This window comes from Rhinolophus hipposideros (assembly GCF_964194185.1).
Source record: "Rhinolophus hipposideros genome assembly, chromosome: 11".
In the NCBI taxonomy this organism is placed as follows: Eukaryota; Metazoa; Chordata; class Mammalia; order Chiroptera; family Rhinolophidae; genus Rhinolophus; species Rhinolophus hipposideros.
This window is the reverse complement of record NC_138057.1, coordinates 76,237,252-76,259,559: the sequence shown is the minus strand read 5'-3', so window position 1 is coordinate 76,259,559 and position 22,308 is coordinate 76,237,252. Positions and strand designations below refer to the sequence as shown.

At 52.0% G+C, this 22,308-nt stretch overlaps 2 protein-coding genes across 9 annotated transcripts in view; one reads left to right on the top strand and one right to left on the bottom strand.

Moving 5' to 3' along the window:
- ANGPTL2 (angiopoietin like 2) overlaps nucleotides 1-14,499 on the top strand; it is a 34,815-nt gene extending 20,316 nt beyond the window's left edge. For both annotated transcript variants that reach the window (XM_081067253.1, XM_081067254.1), the window contains exons 3-5: nucleotides 8,225-8,418; nucleotides 10,180-10,450; nucleotides 12,623-14,499. In XM_081067253.1, the coding sequence (XP_080923379.1) occupies nucleotides 8,225-8,418; nucleotides 10,180-10,450; nucleotides 12,623-12,822 (665 nt within the window). In that variant the 3' untranslated portion in view covers nucleotides 12,823-14,499. The remainder of the gene's footprint in view (nucleotides 1-8,224; nucleotides 8,419-10,179; nucleotides 10,451-12,622) is intronic.
- The window catches only part of RALGPS1 (Ral GEF with PH domain and SH3 binding motif 1), a 246,640-nt gene that overhangs the window by 105,613 nt on the left and 118,719 nt on the right, over nucleotides 1-22,308 (bottom strand). The gene's annotated exons all lie outside the window — the stretch shown is intronic.

Below are 22,308 nucleotides of genomic sequence, written 5' to 3'. Positions count from 1 at the left end.
TTTCAGTGTGATGGCGGGCTCTTCCTCTATGACTCAGGCATTTTCCAAAGAAGACATTTGGCTAAACACTCAGGCTATTTACAGCCCAGGAGATAAACTATCAGCTTGTTACCGTTAAAAGTGGTGATCTGGCATCTTGTGGCCTGAAAATTCCAACAGTGTGGCACTTGGCAAACTGAAAGTAATCTAGAAAATCCTGGAACTCAGGCATTTGTATCCAGCTCACTAGTCACACAAAGGGATTGTTGTGGGAAATTTATGCAGTAGACTGTATCGTAACTCTGAGATCCTCCCCCAGAAAAAATGATAAAGAAAGCAGAATTAAGTTAGCACCCTACGACACTGTCTAAACAAAGCTGGTTAGGGCTGTTGAGTGCCATGGGCAGTTCACTGCTGTAAAAGGGGCTCAGTGTGCTTCCCAGGGGTCTCTACTGGCACTGAGGAAGGATGCAGACCACGCGGGGTCCCTGTTTCCAGATGGATTTATTGTTATTGGTTCTTAAACTGGAAAGAGCAGAATGAAGATAACAAAAGGAATGCAGCCAATGGTGGTGAGAAGCTAGGAGATGGAGGATGGCATGTGGGGCACTAAGCGACTCTCTGCGCTTGACTGAGAAGGTCATCAGATAATCACTGCCCCTGAGAAGGCTCCTGCCCCCAGGAAGCCCACAGTCTGGTGGTGAGACAGACCCCGAACAATCCTAACACGGTATGACAGCCAGAGCACTGTGCAGGGCTCGGAGGGCAGGGCTGAGTTCTATCCCCAGATCCTCCCTTTCTGGCTGTGTGATCTCTTGGAGCCTCAGTTTCCTCAGTGTTGCAGGGGCGCATGAGGATGAGATGAGAGAGCGTGTAAAGGCTCTACTACGAGGTAGTCATCGTTCTTATTATACACCAGTAGAAATAAACATGGAAGGCGCTATGGGAACCCTGAGGACGATAAGTAGGTCTTCGAGGGCCTGTAGATATGCTCTCAGAACCACTGACAGCCATCACCAAAAAGGCATGAAGACCAGGCTTGGTGTTGGGCAATGATCTGTTTTCCGAAAGAGAAAAAGGATGAAATACTAGAAATGACATGCCAATTGGCTTGTGGTAAACCCCAGAAAAACTACAAAAGATTAGAAAGAGGGGTTTGTGAGCATTTGGGAAATTAAAAGGTGAGCAATGAAAGCCACCATCCATTCCTAAGAACAACCCCAAGAGCTGATTCCCTTTCTTGGAAAGGGCTGAGGGGCTGGCCGACCCCAGGACTACCCCCGCCCCCCAGGCTTGTGGGTTGCAGGCGTGGGTCTGAGGAGCTCTTCCATGAGGTGCCTGCATGCCAGCACCACCAATCTCTGGGCTGAGACGGTCTCGGGTATGCTCGTCACTGTGCCCAGGCAGCCCCATGTGCTGTCCACCTCCGTGGCCAGAGACCCTTCCTGCCCCGTCACCCAGGGAGCCTCGGGCACCACTGAGCCTGGGACCCGGGAGCCTCAGGACTCCACTCCCACTGCATACAGCGAATCTGCCATAGCCCCTCCTGGTCTAACCTCTTCTTTTTAAATCCTGGTTTCTCCCCCTGCCTAAGGGTATTGATGGGATCCTGGGGGGTCAATGTGTTTACAAGTATTCTTTGGGGAGCAATACTGCGCTGTCTATCTATCCTGAGGTCAAACAGGCAGAAAAAGGGACCCCTTAAGCTCACGTGGGCCCTAAGCGTTCTCAGTTAGGGGGCTTCAGGACGTATCAAATGCACTGAAATCACCCACCTCACACGTCTGCTATAATTCTTACTGTGAAAAGTTTGAAAGGATTTTAATAATTTTGCTGTTGAAATTATTTGGCCAAGAGTAACACAATTAATTTACGGTTGGCTCAGATTTCTCAGCAAACACCAGGCATGTTCAAGAAATCTGGGGAAGTGAGAAAAATCCACCTACGCATTGTTTTCAAAAGTAATAGCATTTTTATGAAGACTAAATTTAACAATTAATGAATTTGACAAGATGTTACACTCTGCAGAAATTTAATCACATACTTATAACTTTTGAGTTTGTAGTTCTTTTCATATTTCAGAACTAATCCATTTTTTTAAGGCCTTTAATACTTTCATAAACTCCTGAAAATGTCGTCAGCGCCAGGCTTCGTGCCCTTCATCTGAGGGCACATTAAGGGACCTCAACAGCAGGGACGAACATTTGGACCCTTTCCCCAGAAGACTAGAAACAATACTCATAATATCAACTCTGAAAGCGTACAGGAACTTGAGACGCCTTTGGGACTGCACCAGCTGCCCCTGTGTTAGGTTATTGTTTTGTACTCTAGTTCACTGAAAAGTGGCGACTGACGTAGAATGTATATGTTCATAACCAAAACGTCATTTCCGCGAACCTCCGGGATACAGGGGACTCAGGCAGCACATACAACTTCCTTGCCATCCCTGCCCGGTGTGTGCTCTCCTGCCCTCGCCCAGGACTCCCCGGATTTAAAGCCGACCGGGGCAAGATTTGCACCTCAGCATTCCACGTGTCCCAGCTCTCGGAGAGGTTAATTTGGCTAGGACATTCCAGGTCCAGTTTCAACAACTAGTCATTTCTCCTGTTAGAAAAATGTTTCTGGGCGTGGCAAAAAGACTTTGGAGACAGACCATCAATGGGAATAACTGAACACAGCATACGGTTCTCACGCAAAAGCAGCGTGCCAGGGTGATATCACAGAAGGCTCTCCCCGTGCCCACGTCTGGACTAACACCTCCCTAGAACGATTCCTACAGCCACAGCGGCCTCTGTATGGCTCAGGTGCTTAGGTCCTCAGGTACGTGGGGGAGAAAAGGCCTGTCAGACACTGGCCAGCCGCAAGGTCTAGTCCAGCTCATGGCCAGGAAGGACTCTGCCCCTCACCCCAGCCCCAGACGCAGCCGGAGAGAAAAGGCACCACTCCTGCCCACACAGGCCCACTGTCTACCCAGTTCTTAGCTCCTGCCTCAAGGGGAGCTGCCAGTCAACCTGGTCAGACATTCATGGGCCATGTTTCCCCGGTAGGAAAGGTGACTGCACTGGAAGTTGATGTAGTCGGTGGGGCGGTTCATTTCTCCACTGGGGCCCCAGGGAGGAAACCGGGAGCAACACTTAGGTCTTGGCCTGGCTGCAGGCTCCAATTTCACTTTACTGGAAAGGCCCTGTGCTGGGGACAGTGAGCCCTGGACTGGCCACCGTGGGAGGCTATGACCCCAGAGAGGAGCAAGGAAGCAGGGAAGGGACTTTGGCACCCAATCTTGATCACCTCAACACTTACCAGGTTTGACATTGGGGTTTGGAGGCCCAAGACCTGCATACTTTGTGTTCCCATTGCCATGTCCCTTCTCCCTGAGGCCTCCTGACACCAGGCCCTCTGTGCTTTCCACACCCTGTGTTACTTCTCTAGGAACCAGCAGACTCAGCACAGCCATGGCGGCTGCACTTCCCTCCACGTGGAACGTTCCAACTGCAGCTCCGACCAGAGTGTAAATATGGTCTTTATAGAGATGCGGCCTGGTGCTCCCTCCACGCGGAGCCTTGGTGCTGCCGAGTTAGTGTTGGCCTGGCGCTCCGGGCAGGACTGCCCTTTCAGAAGACGAGCCAAGTGAAATACCGCCGGGGCACTCTGCACTGTTCCAAAGGGACAGCTCTGCCCACTGCACAGAAAATGCAGTTTCATTGACAAAAAAAGATTTCCACTCTTCATTTCAGTGTATTTCTGTAGCCCTCTCAACTGAAGTTCTGACTTTTTAAATATGCCTTTTAGGAAAACATCTGTCAGTAAATAATCTTAAGTTCAGTCTTGGGAATTCAAAAGCAGATACAGTACCTTGTTTGTGTGGGGGTGGGGGGAGATGGGAGTGGACAACTTCAAAACCATCAGCTTTCATCACAAAGGAAAGGAAGAGAGAACCCTCACTGGCACCTGCGTTGGTGGGCCTCGTGCTGGATGTTCTTTCTCATGTTCATGAGACCCTCAGAAGAAGTGGGTTCTTTCCCCGTTTACAGAAGAAGAAACTGAGAGTCGAGGAACTGCCCAAAGTCCCACTACGAGGAGACAAGGCCACCAAGATTTGAGCTGACTCCAAGTTTGGGGTCCTTCCTCAGTCGTACACCTCCTCCAGAGGCCCCAAAGAAGAACAACTCGCCTGGCCCACCAAGACAACACTGTGTATATACAACAGGTACAGATTTCTCATCCAAGTAGGGTGTTTTGAATCAGCCATTTTAATGCAACCACACGATAACCTTACTGCTGCCATTTTCTGCTACTCAATCATTTTACTGCTGCCAATTTTTCAATGCTAAGTATTTTTCTAATTTTCATCCATCATTTAATTTTCTGACCTTTGCCACTGGTACCTTTAATGTAGGAAAAGGGAATGTGTTTGGACACTGTAAAAGCAGAAAATACGAAACACTTCTACACTATTTCATACCTACTCCATGATTTTAGAAAGCACGCCGCACCTAAAAGCCTTACAAGAAAGAACTGCCAGGTTTGCCTTAAAAAAAAAAAAAATTAAAAGGAAGGGAAAACTTCTACATCATGAAAGATACTAAAATAGTTGAAAAAATGGGCAAAGGACATCAAAAGGTAAGCATAGAAGAAAAATCATTAATAAAGATTTTTTTAAAGGGTTTAAAACCTTGGCAAAGTAGAAGTTTAAATTTGTATTTTTTTAACCTGGTTGACTGGCAAAGATTAAAAATAGTCTTAAGGACACAGAGATAAGTCATCCTGGGCCCCCGACCCTAGTTCACTCTGGCTGGAGGAAAAGAAGAAAGCTCCAGAGTGTGAGCTCTGGACCACCAAGACCCCCTTGGTTCATGTACTGGATCTGCCCCTCACTAGCCACTTAGGGGTGTCACCTAATGTCCCCACGCTCCAATTTCCTTATCTGTAAATGTACGGATAGGGCATCGGATATGGCGCATGCTCAATGCACACTGGCTAGTAGGAATATTTTACCATTACTACTACTCCAGTCCGGACTCTCTTAGAGCTAGGGCTGCATAACCTGGGCTGTGGAGATCCATTTACCTTCTGCAATTATAAGCAAAATGGTGTGAGTCTGTGCATTGTTCTGAATAGAGGGTCTAGAGCTTCCCCTAGTTCTTAAAGGGACCAGTGACCTCAAAACATTTTAAAACACTTGCCTTTTAAAGAGAGCCCTTTGTAGAAACGTCAAAGGAAAAGCTGAAACCACTGATGGCACCCACAAAAGTAGCTCAGGCTGGAGGCACGAGGCGGACCTGCCCTCTCCCAGTGGCCTCCGAAGCCGCTCCCCACATGGCGCCTTCTTCAAAGCTGCCCTTCCATCTGAGAACTCCACAGGAGCCCTGCGGCAGCGCTACAGTAAGAAGTCTGGCTGCCGGTGTGCAGTGGGTGTTATTCTGCAGGCTTTGGCGGGGTCTTCCGGCGCCAGCATTCGCATCAAACGGTCTCTCCTGTGCTTCTGACTCGGTAGAGAGCTGGGCGGCCTCCCACACCCACTGCACGCTCTGCTCCAGCTGTCAGGGACAGACTCCTATTCTCTGCCTTGGTCCCTGGGGCTGTGGGCCGAACACAACCAAAACCTTTTTCTCTGTCCTGAATGCTCTTTATGGAGGTCTGGGCACCCCTTCCCAGGACGGAAGAGGCGCACGGCAAAGAAGGAAGCAGCTGCTTGTGCCACATCTGCTACCGGGAGGGGCGGGGGTACTGCCCCCCCCTTGGAGGGACAGAGGGCTGGTGGACAGGTCCATGGGAGAAAGCCCGTCCCTGGAGGGTGAAGAGCGGAGCCCCCCTGGGCTAGGTGTCAGTGACGAGCACCCACACCGACCTGTCTTCGCGGAGCTGCACAGAGAGGTGAGCCAGGCAGCCCCTGCCTCCCTGCAGGTTCCAGGTGATATGCTCAAACACAGCGGCGAAGGCTCAGGAAACGCCCACTTGAGATGTGTAACAAAGACCAAGAAACCTAAACTTCTCCTGTTTTACCGTCACATATGGACTAATTAGGGCCAACCACCAGCCAGGAAGAAATTTGAGAAGTTCAGTCTACACAGGAGAAGCTGAGTACACCTGCCACCTGCGCGACCCTCCCCTACCCCTCCCCCCCCCCCCCCCCCACACACACACACGCAGGGGAAAGGACTAGATGCCACAGGAATTCAAGTTAAGAGAAGGCTGCTGTGGTAGCTCCTCCCCTGCTGGGCATCAGAGTAGCCCCCGCCCTGCCCTGGGCTTCCGCTGCCAGCACAGTACCTGCCAAAGCTGGAACTCAATAAACAGTTGCTGAATAAACATACCAATTAATCTAAAGAACAAGATGGAATTTTCCTAGCACTTTTGATCTTAACCATCTCGGTTTGGGGAATAGTTTGAAGAGAAGCTGAAGCAAAGTATGGCGATTTTATTTGTTTTAAAATATGCAGTTTCATGGCTAGGTCCTGAAAACCTTCTCAAGTTTCCTCAGATGAATAAGGAAGAAGAACCCAGTTTATTTGAACCTTGGTGACTCGAGTTTGTACTTCCTTGTTGATGGGACCAACATCCAAACACAGGAAACCGCCAGGGGAGACGGGCATGGGGATGGTGAAAGACCTGCAGCAGCTGTTCAGACTCCCCGACACCCATTCCTCCTGATTGGGCTGCCCAAGCTCAGTGAAGTCACAGAAAATCAGAGAACACATCAGGTCTGAGTTTCAGAAGAGAGCCGCAGATTAGGGCGTGTCCTAGACACTGTCCTTTAAGTCCGTGGGCTCCACTACAAAACCACCACCTCAGAGGGTGTGATCTCCGCACATCTGGCCCTCAGTGAGCTTCCCTTGCAAAACACACCGACTGAGCTGAAAGGGAACTCGGTCCTTCCAAAAGATGTTTGGAAGCCAGTGTCTGAATCCTAGAAATGTCCTCAAATTGCTGGCTACATGGCCACATATGGGGCACTGCTTGGGCCCCTGTGACTCCATGGAAATTCATTTACTAAAAACTGCAGCAACTGTCACGAAGCACTGTCACTGACAAGGCAAGTGTGGAGTCAGCACTGAAGTGCCGCTGGTCAGTGTCAGTCCACAGCCTCAGGAAGAGCAGTGAGCCCACGTCCCCGACTGGGACAGCGCGTCGGGACCCGCACAGGCTGATGAATACTGCTGCGGGTTAGCGGGCACACAGCTCTTTCTGCCAATTTAACCAACGGTAAAAGAAAAATCACTCCCGGAACTCCACACAAATGATCTCAGTAATCCTTACAACCTTAAACGAGGTAAAGTTGAGCTCCCTTCAAACAAGCTAGGGAAACTGAGGTAAGGAAGCTTGCCCAGATCACATGATGAGGGATTCAGGGGGAAAGTGGGCTTGGAGTCCAGGCATCCTGACCTCCAGCCTCGGCTCTTGTCTTTATATTCCATTATAGTGGTTCCCCCCTTGTCCTCGAGGGATACATTCCAAGACCCCGAGTGGATGCCTGAAACCACTAAAGTCTAATTTATAAATTAAACACAGTAAGAGGTTAACAACAATAACAATAAAACAGTTATAACAAATATACTATAATAAAAGTGAAATGAATGTGCTCTCTTTCTCTCAGCAAACCAGCATGAATTGCTTTTTCCTTCTTCACAATGTCACAGGTGGAACACTCGTTCTTATCGTAGATATCAGCAACCTTAGCATATAATTTTTTTTCCTTTCTTTAAGTTAAAAACTGTCCCCTTTTCACTTAAAGGAAGCACTTTCCAGCTTCTCTTTGGCATATCTGAATTGCCAGCATCACTACTCCTGCGCTTTGGGGCCATCACTAAGTAAACCAAGGGTGATGACACAGCACTGCGATACGCACTGTGATGACTGCGAGGCTACGAGGTGACGAATGGGCAGGAGCGTGTACAGCGTGGAGACGCTGAACAGAGGACTGATTCACATCCCAGGAGGGATGCAGTGCGACAGCATACTTCATCGTACTACTCAGAACGACACACAATTGAAAACTTATGAATTATTTCGGGAATTTTCCATTTAATATTTTTAGACTGTGGTTGCCGTGGGTAATTGAAACCGCGGAAAATGTAAACTGTGGATGAGGGGGACTACTGTACTTTCCCTCACTGTAGCTAGAGCCCTGTCGGAGGCTGTGCCTGCTTAGGGTGCAGCCAGGGATGGGTTGGGGGTGTGGATGTAACTCGGTGGCCTGGAGATGGGCAACAGGGAGGTCTGTGATATGTGCCCATCTGTGTCCCAGGCCCATGGAGAGACTGCCTGCAGGCCCTGGAGGATGGCCATGATACCAGCTCCATCTACCTGGTGAAGCCAGAGAACACCAACCGTCTCATGCAGGTGTGGTGCGACCAGAGACATGACCCCGGGGGCTGGACCGTCATCCAGAGGCGCCTGGACGGTTCTGTCAACTTCTTCAGGAACTGGGAGACATACAAGGTGAGAACTGCGGGCTTATCTGTGCTGCCCACAAAGAGCTGCCCACCTCGAGGCCTGAATGACCAGAGACAGAGCCACTCGGAGGGAAGGTGGGAACCGACCTGTTAGGGCCTGTGCAGCCCCGTGTAACCATCTGAGGCAAGGACACTGACACCCATTTCTGCAAACCCACCAGGGATGGCGAGGACCAGTAGCTCCTTCCCTGTCTGCCACTCGCCACGGCTACAAGACCACAAAGGGCGTGTGGGGGGGGAGGGGCTGTCCAGATCACCAAGCCCCACAGATGGGGGGTGATTTACAAATGCTGGTGTGCAGTGGCCCCTCCCTGCAGCCCGGGCGTGGGAGCATGTTACTCCCGGCTGGCGCTTTCCTGGGGGAAGACCCAGAAGAGGCAAATCCCAAGGCTCCCAGGTCCCGGAGAATCTCCCAAGGGCCTGCTGTGGGAAACTGCGAGAATACGTGGGTCCTTATTCCAGGGCTCATCCTCTCCGCTCCCAACTCCCGGGGGACTGAATGCTCACCCTCACAATGAGAGAGGCTGCTAGGGCTCGGCTGTGCTCTGCCCCTCCTCTGGACAAAGAGGTGGTACTACAGCCGGCCCGGCAGAGCAGCTCAGGGCACTGGGCCCCCACCACGGGCCAGGCTTCCTGAGGCCTTCCTTTAGCACCTCCTTTAATCTCACAGTAACCCTAGGACGGAGACACTGGTAACGACCCCGTTTATGGATGAAAAAGTGCAGTCACTTGCTCAGGGCCACACAGTGGGAATGGTGGGGCAGTGCCCAGAGCCTCAGCAAAGGAGACTAACTCCTTGGCCAGGGCGCCTGCCCGTGGCTCTGCCGTGGCCCCTGCCTGTCCTGGCTGCCCTCCGACCCACCTCCTTGCCAACCTGTGTCTTTGCTTTCTCCTCTTTCCCCTCCGCCTCCAAATGGAGAGTTTCCTGAATACTCACGTCCTAACTCCTTCCTCCTCCTTTGTTTTCCCTTTCTCAGAGGCAGTAGAGCACAGAGGGTAAGACTGGGTTCTTGGCTCAAATCCTGACTCTCACTCAGGCGCTCTGTGTCCCTAGCCATCTCTGGGCTTCAGTTTACCCATTCTAGGGAGATAATAACAGCACCTAGCTTAGAGTTGGCTTGACGATTAATAAAATAACCTACGTGAAGTCCTAAGACCAGTACAGTAGTCAGTGAGCTAAATACTAGCTATTGTCAACATTATCAATGAATCTACCTTTTTCAGTGGATTTTCTTTCTTCAGTGGCCACCACTCAGCTGGTGACTCCCCAAATGACATGTGAAAACAATAATAACCAAACCACTGGATTTCAGATTTAGGAGGGAGCCCGGATGGCTGTGGCACGTTTGTCACAGCTCACACCTGTCTGGTCCTTTCCAGTTCACATGGGACCCTCACACAACCTGCCCAGGGAAGGGAACTGAAACTCAGAGAAGGGAAGGGACTTGCCCAAGGAGCGCTGGTTGCATGCCTACTATGTGCTGGGCTCTCCTTTACCACCCAACACAACTGTGAGAAGGGCAACAAGCACCGCTCGTGCTCACACAATGCCCAGCACGAGCAAGCACTCCCTAACAGCCTTGACGATGCATGACAAGGCTCAGGAAGGCGAGTGGCTCATCAGGTCACAGCCAGGGAGAGCGGGGAGTTGAACCGGGGCCTGTGTTCACGGCTGAGCCTCCGAGGTGGGCCTGCTGGCCGAGAGCGCTGCGTGCTCCTCACTAACGCTCTCCCACGTCGTCCCCAGCAAGGGTTTGGGAACATCGATGGCGAGTACTGGCTGGGCCTGGAGAACATTTACTGGCTGACGAACCAAGGCAACTACAAACTGCTGGTGACCATGGAGGACTGGTCTGGCCGCAAGGTCTTTGCAGAATATGCCAGCTTCCGCCTGGAGCCCGAGAGCGAGTATTATAAGCTGCGGCTGGGGCGCTACCATGGCAACGCAGGTGACTCCTTCACCTGGCACAACGGCAAGCAGTTCACCACTCTGGACAGAGACCATGATGTCTACACAGGTAGGACCAGGGGAGTCAAACCCAGGTGGAGGGCAGGGCAAAGCCATCAACCAAAGCCAGAGCCCCGGTCCCCAGGGCCCACTGCCTGCCCGCGAAGGCCCCCTCCTCTACATCCGCCCACAGATCCCCTGTGCAAAGCTGGGGCAGTGTGGCACTTGTAAAAAGGGACAGGGCAAGGGGTGTACAAATGACACATTCAAGCGCCAGTCTGGGTGTACTCGCATGCGTGTGCACCTCTGCCTGCGGCACCAGGTGTCAGGGCTGCATGTCCCCATGGGCTCTGGGCCATACGCCCGGGTAGCAACGCTGCCCTGCCCCCCACCTCACCGCCCCGGGCCTGCGGCTTCAGCTCTCTGGGCCTCGGTTTCCGCGTCTGGAGCTGAGGACAATGCGTACTTGCAGGAGGTGAGAAGGTCAGAGAGAATGTACCTGAGTATGTGCTTTGTCTGATTCCTGCAACAGCACACGCTGTCAAAGCCCAGCTGTAAGGGCGCTAACGAAGAGAAGCCAGTGGGAGAGGTGAAGTGCTCTGGCCAAGACCACATGCCTCACACTGGCTCTTTACTAGGAAGGCTTTATTAGAGGGGAAAAAATACCAAGGGAGAAAACAGAAAATTATAAGCCCACAGTTACTGTCTCCTGAGGCCCCACACCCAGTTCCTTGAGATGAGGCCCTGGCTGGCTGCAAAGTCAGCCAGGCCTAGCTTCTCCCTGAGGGGCTAAGCCATCTCCAGGCCAAGGCTGTCTGTTCTCGGGAACAAACCTGGCGCCCTCCTGCCCCAGCTCCCCGTCTAGTCCTGGTCTGAAGGCCAGTCCCTCCCCTCTGAGGACTGTCCCAGGCGCTACCTGCACTCCAGGCAAGCTCTGCTGTCCAGTACAGAGGAGGGAGGGCCTCACCCCAAGGCCCCATGGCAGCCACACTCCAGCACACCGTTTGGCACCAGGGGACATTTAGAGACCTCTACCAGCTCACTGGTAGAAGGGCAGGAAGACGAGCCTTAGAGCTGATGAGACTGGGGACACGGGGCTGGCACAGGGCGAGGACTGTGCTGTGACCCCCACCGTCAGGCCTGTCCAGCAGCGCGGTCAATGGACAGTGAGGAGCTGAGCCCCTGGGCCCTGGTGGGTTCTCTGCTGGCAGGTGGGGTGCTGGCTGTGGCTGCCAAGGGCTCTCTGTGCTCTCCAGCACTGCCACTTGGTCCTGTGGCCTCCAGTCATGGCCCAGAGGAACCCGAGACACCTTCTGGGAAAACCTGGGCCGAGTCTCTCCTCAGCTTTCTGCCCTGGCCGGCCTGCTCCCTCCTCACTATATCCCAAGGCCTCGGCCGGAGCAGGCTGCCAGCCCCTATCAGGCCCCCCCCCACACAAACTTGACTGGGGCAGCCCTTCCCCTGGTTGGGGGTCCCCTTCCTAGGCCTGATCAGGAGACTGGGATCCCCCTCTTCTAGCTCACAGCAGCCCGGGCAAACAGTGGCTCCCGTCCCCCACCTTCCCGGGAAGGGCTGAGCCCCGGCGTGCTGCCTGCTGCCTGCCCCTTGCACACACTTTTACTGCTGTTCTGGACGGTTTGTCCTTGGCAGCAAAATCCAGCATGATGTGACAGTGCCAAAAGGTTCATGAAAATAGCTTTCTTTTGAGAAATAATAAAACAATATATATTTGGCTGGAATACAGGCTGGGGAGGAATAGAGAATTTCCTCTTAAACACTTCCTTTGTCATTCTATAAAGACTCTTGACCCAATAGTTTCAACTCTTAAAAAATTTTGTAAGAAAAACTCTTTCGCCTCTGCCCTGCCCACCTTCGGTCATTTCTGTTTTCTAGTAACCCTGTGGTGTGGAGTCCCCCACACTTGCCCAAGCACCAAGCCCTGGGCTGAGTGCTGAAACCGGCGCCCTCACTCAGCTCCCACCGCAGCCTGTGCGGGGGGCATTATATTTATCCTCATTGCACAGGGAGAATTCGGTGGCTTGTCCGAGTTCACACAGCTCGTTAGCCAGAGGCCGGGGCTCATAGACAGGTTTGAGCAGGTCTGAGGCCTGGGCCACCTCTCAAGCCTTCTTGCCGCAAATGCCCCCCACAGAGGGTCCTGCCAAAGTCCCCAAGCAAACCGGATATGGGGAAAACCTAAAGCCTCCTCCCCGAGACCTTCTCACTCCCTTCTCTCCTGCAGGAAACTGTGCCCACTACCAAAAAGGAGGCTGGTGGTATAATGCCTGCGCCCACTCCAACCTCAACGGGGTCTGGTACCGCGGGGGCCATTACCGGAGCCGCTACCAGGATGGCGTCTACTGGGCTGAGTTCCGAGGAGGCTCCTACTCACTCAAAAAAGTGGTCATGATGATCCGGCCCAATCCCAACACCTTCCACTAAGCCAGTGCCCTCCTGACCTCTCGTGGCTTTGGCCAGCAGCCTGCCCCAGCCACGCTGGCCCCAGCACAAAAAGCAACTGCCCGCCAGTTCACCTTGGGGCCGGCAGACTGGGACACTGGATTCGATTTCCCACATCACTGCGGCAGATAATGGAACTGAACGGATACAGTATTCTCTGTCCCAACCACTTTTCTTCATATCAGACAGCCATGTTTCCAGATAGGCCAGGACTGCAGACCAGCCTCGCTTAAATAAATGAAGCCCCTACGATAAAAACACAACTGCAAAATACCTTCCTAACATACAGCTGTATGAGCCGACCCTGTGCACGTCTGTGCACAGCACATACATATGCATTTAGGTATATGCCACATGCCATAGATCCAGATACACATGAAGGTTTGCCTTATATACCTAAATACACACATATTCTGTTCTCACACGTTGAAGCTCTTACCAACAGCACTGCTTTTAGGAGACAAGCATTTCATTATGTTGCATTACTTGAGTCTAAGAGCAGATCACAGAGTGTATAGCTCCGATTCACAGAATTATCCTTGGCGTCCATGTGCCTGGATTCTTCCAGGAATGTCTACAATGCTATTCTCTCACATAGGGAGGGACTTCCTCGCTTAAGAACCCCTTTGGGCACCTAAACAAATTTCAGAAATCCCCCTCCATCTCCATTTCTACACTTTTTCCCATTCTCAGGACTTTTGCCATCCACTCATCCATCGAGCCATCCATCTGTCTGTCCGTCCGCCCATCTGTCCGTCCGTCCGTCCGTCCATCCATCCGTCCATCCATTCACTCAGTCACTCGTTCGACACCGCTCAGTAAATGCCTGTGTGTATCAATCCTTAGCCACTCGTACTTCCAGACACCTTTGCTGCTCTTCTCTACTCTGTACCTACCTTCTCCTTACCTTTGCTGTCACACCGTCCTTTCTTTCTAGGCAAGATTCCTTAGCCTCTGAGTAGGAAACAGTCTAGGCTCTAGGTTTCTGGTCAGGAAAGGGATGGCCAGGCCCAAAAGCTAACTGCTGGCCACATAGATAATGTATTTGCAGTTCTGTATTTTCCATTCCCACTTTAGCCTACGTGTCATTTTAACCTTCACAGAAATAATAGCCTACCTTACCCAGGGGACATTCAATTGAAGACATGTCATCATCTGGTTGTTGGGACCCCCAAATGGCTACAGACCAAAGGTCCCACGCTCTCAGGCCAACTAGAGTCCTCATCTTGTCCCCAAACTACACTTCCCCGGAGAGTGCAGGTGCCACGAGAATGAGAACTTGTTACATCCTGTGAGTTACTGAATAACCAGGGGCCACCAGCCCCCTTGGCTGATGCATTACAGCGTGGTGACTTTCCAAGTCCTGTTCGCCATGAAGTGTCAGACTCAGGACTATCAGGACCATTGCCAAACAGGCAGCAAGAGATGAGTGAAGGTGAGGCCCTTCCGGTGGGCATGTGGGTGGGGGCGTGCAAGATGCTGGAACACACGTGGTACTGTCCAAGTCTGGGTGCGTGCCTGTTACCTCAGCAATCTCACACAGTGTACCATGTAGCATGTTTTGTGTACATAAAAGGGAGGGTTTTTTTTAATATATTCCCAAATTATCCTTGTAATGACACAAATCTGCAATAAAAGCCATCAGTGCTATTTGAATGTACCTATGCTGTGTGTTAATCGTTTTAGAATGTCTTCTGGGACCTCCTATATCAGGGCCTCTTGAAGTAAAACCAGGAAGAGATTCAACACCAGGGACTTACACCATCATCAGTGAAATCACACTCTCCCTATCTTTGGTTTCCGCTTATGCCCCCAGGAGTCCCATGACTGTAGCTCAGGCCAAGATGGCTCTCAAACACCACCTCCTTACATCCAGCTGTGTCCTGGACGTCCTGCAAACACCTCATAGGCAGTGCAGACAACACCTAAAGCCCTTTCCTCCAGGTCTGGTCCCATTTCACCAAATGGCACATCTACTCAATTGCTCAGGTCAAAAATAAGGACCTCGCCCTCCGCCTCCCCAAGGTGAACCGCTCCCTCCAAACAAGCCAGCTTGTCTGCCTCAGAGCAGATGCTCGTCTCCTCTCCCATCAGCTACTGCAACAGGCTCCCCACGAGACCAGGCCTGTTCCTCCGTCGCCCTCTTTCCAACACCACTTCCACACTAACCACCAGAACCACCTTCCTGTAAAACAAGTCCATGCATCGGGAAGTGTCTCTAGGCATGACAGGAAAGCCCAAAACCACGAAGGAAAAGACTAACGGACATAACTAAAGAAAGCCCCAAGCTCTCTGCCCTTTGAAACACAAAACAAAATATGACTGAGACTAAAAGGCAAATATTAAACAAGAGAAAAATACAAGATTAATATTCATGGTACCAAGAACTCTCTCGAATTAAGAAGAAAGATACAAACACTGCGACAGAAACTTGGTGAAGCACGTGATCACATTAGAGGACTCAGTAAACAAGGAAAAATGCCAACCTCAGTAATAACCAGGCGGCGCATTAAATCAAGCCTAAACCAATACATGGAGCCTAGATGAGAAAAACATCAGTCTCCATGTTGACAAGGGAATGGAGAAAAATATGCTTTATATGAAAGTATAAATTGATTCAACTGTTTTAAAGAGAATTTGGCAATGCATATATCAGAATTTAAAATGCACTTATCCTTTCTTAATGACCATACGAGAGCTTTTTCTAGCAAAATTGTAGTTAGGGAGAGCTCGACGTTTACTGACACCTACTATGTGCTTGGAATTGGACTTGTTTTCCTATGTGACCCTCATATCAGCCTGTGAAGGAAGGTTGTTCTCACTTCACTGAAAGAGGAAAAATGAGGCTCGTGGTTAGACTGCTGGTAACAATGCCCCAGGAGCAGTTAGTTAATCCAGAAGGTTCTGGGTGACATGCACTAAGTATGAGTTCTCAACTCCCCTCTCCCAAATTCTAGTTAAGTTTTGGGGGTTACAGTGAAATCTGGGTGCTATTCGATAAGAGTATTTCAGTGTTGGCCTAGACCATAGCCACCTCTCCCCACATACTTGGGGGGAACGTGTGGGATAGAAGGGTCAACGGCAAAGGAGAACAGGATCCAACCTCTCTGGTCACCGGTCTTGGGTCCAAAGCCCAAAGCAGAGCGCTCGGGGCGGGGGGGGGGGGGAGGGAAGGGGGGGAAGCCCTGCTGGGCAGGGAGGAGTCCCCCTTTTTCTAAACTAGCTGGCATCTAAACAAAAGCAGGCTGTGACACCAGCTGTTTCTCCCAATCCCCAACCCAACCCCCAAACCTGGCTATATGGAAGGAGAGGAAGGGCAGAGATGTGGAACCCACTCTCTTTAGAGCTAAATGAGGGGCAGGGGCAGGTTACCAAACCAAGAGCATCAAAGGCAAGAATAAGGAAACAAGAGAGCTAATCTCCAGCGCGCTGGCCTTAGTTAGCGCCCAGTGAGCCTCACCCGCAGCCAGTCTACACCGCTGGGTCTGACCCCCATGTCACACTCCCCCTCCTCCCTGAGCATCCTGCCAGTGACCTTTAAGACTCACGGTCACAGGAGTCCTGCTGCTACTAAGGTCTCCATGGTGAATGCACCTGCAGACCAGAAGGAAGTCAGCGAAACCTGGACTTACCTGCGTCAGCCAACCCCCACCTCCCAGTTTGAGCTGTACCTTAGTCACCTGCTGGGCTTGTGTGAGGAACACGGCAGGAAGACGGTGATGTTCTCCAAGCGAGTGACACTGAACAGGACCCCCTCCCCCAAATCTTGCCAATTTGAGCAAGATGGAAAAAGAACCTTCCAACTACTGAAAACAATGTTTATGGGCGTCTACAATGCTCTTAATCCAGATGCTCTTTGGAAGCTCAAGGGGTCTTCCCTGATCTCCCAACACCACCACTCATCTGTTTTACAGTCTTGTAAAGACTTAGTTACCGTAAGAGAGAGCCAGCCAACTGCATTAAACGCAGAGGGACATTTTAAGGGTAACAAAATGTTTAACAGGCACTCTTTCTGCCTCGGTTATGTCTAGACTCCAAAGTATACTGCCAAGTATCCCACATTCTAGCAGGTAAGACTGTCCCTGCAGGGGGATGGCCCCAGATTGGTCCTACAGCATGAGCTCATTGCCCACCTGCAGCCTATGAAAGAAGTGCGGAAAAAGCATCCTGGAGTGGGGGATGAGTTAGTTATTCCCCACCACCACCGGGAGAGTGGGATCCCCCTCCCCTAAGTCAAGTGCGAGGGACTCCAAGGGCCCACCCATTCGGAGAGTCTGGCGTAGGCAAGCACGGGCACGACGACCCGACTCATGCCCCAAGTCTCTGGGCCCCAGGCAGAGCAAAGCGAGGAACTGCCCCCTGGAAGCCAACGGCAAGCGCGCTGATGGAAGCAGGGCAGGCAAGGGCACGAGTGTCCTAGGAACCAGAGGGCAGCCTGGGTGGGGGTGAGGCTGGGCACAGTGCCGCAGCCCAGGAGCCAAGCGAGGAGCCATAAGGACTCAGATGGAGAAGCATTACCCGTTTCAGGCAGCTGAGTCAGAGGTGCCCCCAAGGGAAAGTCTGAAGCAGCAGCAGCAAAAAGGGGGGGAAAGACAGAGCGTGGATACAAGGCCTAGATTACGACTAAACCAGCCACAGAAGACGACCCCCTTACCCCTCACTTCTCCCTCTCCCCTGTTCTAAACCCAAGGACCACACCCATCGGCCAGCAAGTGGGGAGGCAGCAGGACTGCACCATCCACGGAAGAGGCTGCCGTGTGCCCTCCTCTTCCCCAGGCCGCCAAGTCCGATTACGACACTGGACTGGCTGGGATGACGTGACTGTTAGAACGTGACCATGAGATCGTATCCGCTGTCCATACAGAAGGCAATGACTGGGCTTCTTCACGCCTAGCAGAGGAAAGGCAAAGGAGCCTGCTAAGTTTTCTGCGTCAACTGGGATTAAAACTAGCCCACAGAGTAGACTGGAAAGGACAATGGGGAAAACTAAAGTTGGTTTCTTCTTACACCTGACTGGGTCCAGCGCATTTAGTAAGCTGGTTACATAAGGACACGAAGTACCTCCCGGAGTCCACGAGCGGGTACACAGCTGGGCCTCACGAGGGCCAGGAACCAGAAACTGCCAGGAAAGCCTTCAAGAGGCGAGGCAGTAGCTTTCTCAGCGTCCCTCCCTCGCCTTTTCCTCCTCCCTTGCTTGCAGCCTCTCTTTCTCTTTTTCCCATCGTGCTTCCTTCTGCTTTCCCCAGCGCAGAACTCCTGAGCTCACAGGTCCTCCTGGTCTGAGTGCCAGGAGACTCACAAGCCCCTCTCCATTCCAGCGCTAACTGCGACTGACCCTCGGGGTGGCGGGTCCACCTCAATCCTCTCAACTCTGCCTCAGAGGGGAGTGGGTGGTGGGAACACTGCTGCTGGAGTTTAGTGCTGTGGGAGAAGTGGGGGAGCTCCCAGGTTCCCAGAAAAGGAGGGGTCACAGGCTGGGTCTGGATTCAAAAAGTGTCTAGACTAAACTCCAGCTGTTGTTGGTCCCCATCGCCTCCAGGGACCATGTTTTGCCAGCTAGATGGATTCCATCCCACCACTCATTAGATTGTGTCCTATTCCCCAGCCCCTCCTCTGCTGACCCGGCCCTACCCCAGAAGGCATGGCCAGCCCTTCCATGCCCAGCTGGGTCACTAAACAGACACCTGGCTGTGCCCAGAGGGGGCTCTTTCTGTCCTTCCTGCATACATGGATTTTCTCAATAGTTTCTGTGGAGCCGGGAGCAACAAGGTCCCCACTGTGGGGAGTCTTCCTCGCAGCATTTCGCTCTGGATAACACTCCTGCCATCTCCCGTCTATGGCATGCCTTCCATGTGCCAGGCACCGTGCGTGTCTTTTTAAATGCTCACAACAACCCCACGAGGTGGGTTCTGTAATTCCCCGCCCTTCGACACAATGGAAACCGAGGCTCAGAGATGTACGTGACTTGACCGAGAACGTACAGCCCGGGACACGCAGGACTGGAGCTCCTGCCTCCGCAGCGTTAGATCCCTGTCCCCACGGATGAAATGAAATGACTAAGTCTCCTCTCTCCCCCATCATCACTCCCCAGAACGTTTAAGAATCGCGGGGGCGTGGAGCCTCCTGCCACGGAAGCAAGTATGTGAGGTAGCTGGCCAGCCTGGCTGTGCAGACACAGCTGGATGGACAGGAAGTAAGTCCCCAGATGTCAGAACATCAGTTCAGGGACGTTTGCCCAATTTATTTCAGAGCAGTGGGCAGGGCACAGAATAGAGGGCAATGATGGAACACATTTCACAGCTCCTTGGGGCTTCCAACCCTTTCCCAGGCGAAAGCCGCTGGGCCCTGCCTTTCTCCCTTCCTCTCGTAAGACAAGAGAGCCGCCTGGCCTACAACCTACAGACTCGGCCCCACACTTTGGCACAGAGTGTCCCATTTAACAGCTGTCACCTTGTGCACCAATTCTACCAGCTACGAATCCTGGCCCACGTCGTCCGGTAACTGGGTCCCTGATGTGGTGGCCCATGTCCCATCTCCAGGCCTCAGACCTGCAGCTCGCTTACCTCCCAGATTCCAGAGGCAGGCCTGAGCCAGCCCTCGTCTGGGATTCACCACTAGTCGACATAATGTCACCATGACATTCAAGTGTCCCCGTCTCTCCTGACCTGGGGCATCCGGGCCAGTTTAGCCCCCACATGGAAACCCACACAGAGATAACTCCTCCCACCTGTGCAACCCTCCCAAAGCACCTCCACACGTGGGGCCTCCGGGGTAGGCGCGTCATCTGGCTGTCGCACCCCCGGCTCATCCATGGTCACAATAAATATGGCTCCATGGGCTGGTCCATTGCTGCTGCCTTCCTCCCGCTTTAGCATGTGAACCCTCCTTAAGCTGAGGGGCATCTCACAACAGAAGAGAGCTCCCACCCACACCTGCCCTGACCTTCAGCAGCGCTGGGGGTGGCCCAGAGCCTGGGGGATGGAATCAGAACTCCCTTTCAGGGCGATGTGATGACAGAGGCCAACACCGAGTCATCTCAAAGAGGGGAAAGAACTAGAAGAAGCACACAGCTTCCTTGGAACCCAAAATGCTGACCAAGGCCCAGGCCAGCGTGCCTGGGGAATGGATTTCTGTCAGCCTGCTCGCCGGGCCCCAGGGAGAGAGATTAAAGACAGATACGTATTCAGCAAGCAGAAGCAGGGGCAGAGGGCAGCTAAGCAGTTGGGTGGGAGGCCCGGCTGCCTGCCCCGGGCCCGGGAGAGTCCAGGGAGCATACGTTTGAAATAGAAAAGCAGCTCCTCTACCAAGAGCACAAAGGATTGGTGGGTAGAAAAATGTGTGTTAAAAGAAGATGCCATCTCTCCCCTCTCATTTTATCATAGATAAAATGGCTGGTAATATCCGGTGCTGGTGAGAGGGAGAAAACAAACAGGCTCACACTCTCTTGCTGGAAGTGTAACTGCAGCTTCTCTGAGGGCACTCCAGAGCCACTATCAGAAAACAGGCGCAAAGAGCTCTGTCCCAGCAATTCCACTTCTAGCACTCCGTGTTTCAAAAATACTCTGAAAAACGAGTAAAGACACACGAATGAGGATGTTCTTTCTCCACTGCATGATCTGTCAGGGGGAGAAAGTAGAAACAACCTAAATGTTTATCAGTCAGGCCACAGCTGAACAAATCAGCATGCATCCAGGCACCCCCCCCCCCAACAAATCACCCGCACATCTGTGGGTGCCACGGAGCCACGGGGGAGAGTGAAGGAATTCTGTGTTTGCGTCAGAGTCTCTATAACCCTTTAAGCGGAACAAGAAGGAGGTGCAAAACAATACACATAAATGTTCCCATTTTGGTCAAAAAGCACAGTATCATTCACACACACACACACACCGACCCCTCCACCCCCGTGGACGTATATTCATTATGTAGACGAAGCGCTCTGGAAAGATACACACCAGCTGTTAACAGCGGCGGCCTCTGGGGCGTAGGAGAGGAAGAAGGAATTTTCGCCTTTTACTTTATAGACTTTTTTCATAGTGTGAATGAGTTTTACAACAAACAATGTGTTACTTTTGTCATTTAAAAAGTTTTTAAGAGAATGAGTGGGTGCTGAATGCCACTGCTGGGCACAGCCTCTCGGGGGGGCCCTGTCTTCCCTGAGCAGGCATTCCGAGATGTCTGAAGGTCCGGACACATGACACTGCAAAGGCCGACATACACTTGCTTATTAGGGGCCCGCAGCCTTTCTGAGGGTAACTGTCAGGCTCTTCTCAGGCACCTTTCTTCCTGAGAGAGCTGTGAGAATTCATCACCTCTCAAAGGGACGACCATACCCTCTGTCCTACAGGATTTCCTCTCCTCAAAATTAGCTTCTCAGAGGGACCTAGCACTTCCCGCTGCCCGACAGGTCAATCTTAGAGTCTTGAGTATGCTGCATTTTACAGCTGGTTTTGTCCCAATACAGATGGGACAACAGAGTAATAAATGTGGGGTAATGATAAAGATTGCAATGTACTAGTTACCCCTTGCTGTGCAACAGCTTACCCCCAAACTTAGCAGCCTACAACAATAAACAGCAATTATATATTTTGCAATTCTGCGGGTCAGGAAGTGGAGTGTATCTCCGCTGGGTGTCCCTGGCTCAGATGTTTCAAGCGATGTGCTCAAGCTGTTGGCTGGGGCTGCAGTCTCATCCGAAGGCTCCACCCACTCAGGGAGAGTCTGCCTTCACGCTCGATCCCTGACCACATGGGCCTCTCCACAGGACTGCCAAGTGCATGGCAGCTGGATTCCCCCAGCTTCTGTGATCCAAGAGAGAGAAAGAGGGAGCAAGCACCCAACACAGAAGGCACAGTCTTTTCACGATCCAATCTCAGAGGCGATGTCCCATTATTTCTGCCATATTCTATTTGTTAGAAGCAAGTCAATAGGCTCTGCCCACGCTCAGAGGAAAGGGATTACACAAGGACACAAATACGAGGGGGCAGGCCATCTTTCAAGCTATCTACCACACGAAATCCTTCAGATGCTCAGAGCGCTGTCTTCACTCTCCATCTCTGAAACGTCCCAAAGGCCCAGGTTACTCTTGAGGATGGAGAAACTCAGTAGTCTCTACCCCTAACCCTTTTCTTCTGTAGGCCTGGCTGACCCTGGGAGGGCCCTTGGTCTCCACCTCAAGCCCTTGTTCCACGTGGGAGAGTCCCTGGAGACTTTCCTCATAGCCCACTCTCCTGGTTTCCCTACAGGGTAAAGACCTGTGAGTGGGAACATCCGGCACATTCTGACATGAGTGGTTGGGCACTGGGGTCAGACCTGGGTTTCAGCGCTGCTCTCATCACTTACTTTAACATGAGTCTTTTTTAGCTTCTGCAGCTGTGAAATAAATTAAAAATAGTGCCTCCCTCAGAGGAAGCGGTGTTGGGAGGATTAAATGAGATAGTGCATGTGAAGTGCTCAGTGCTATGCCTGTCA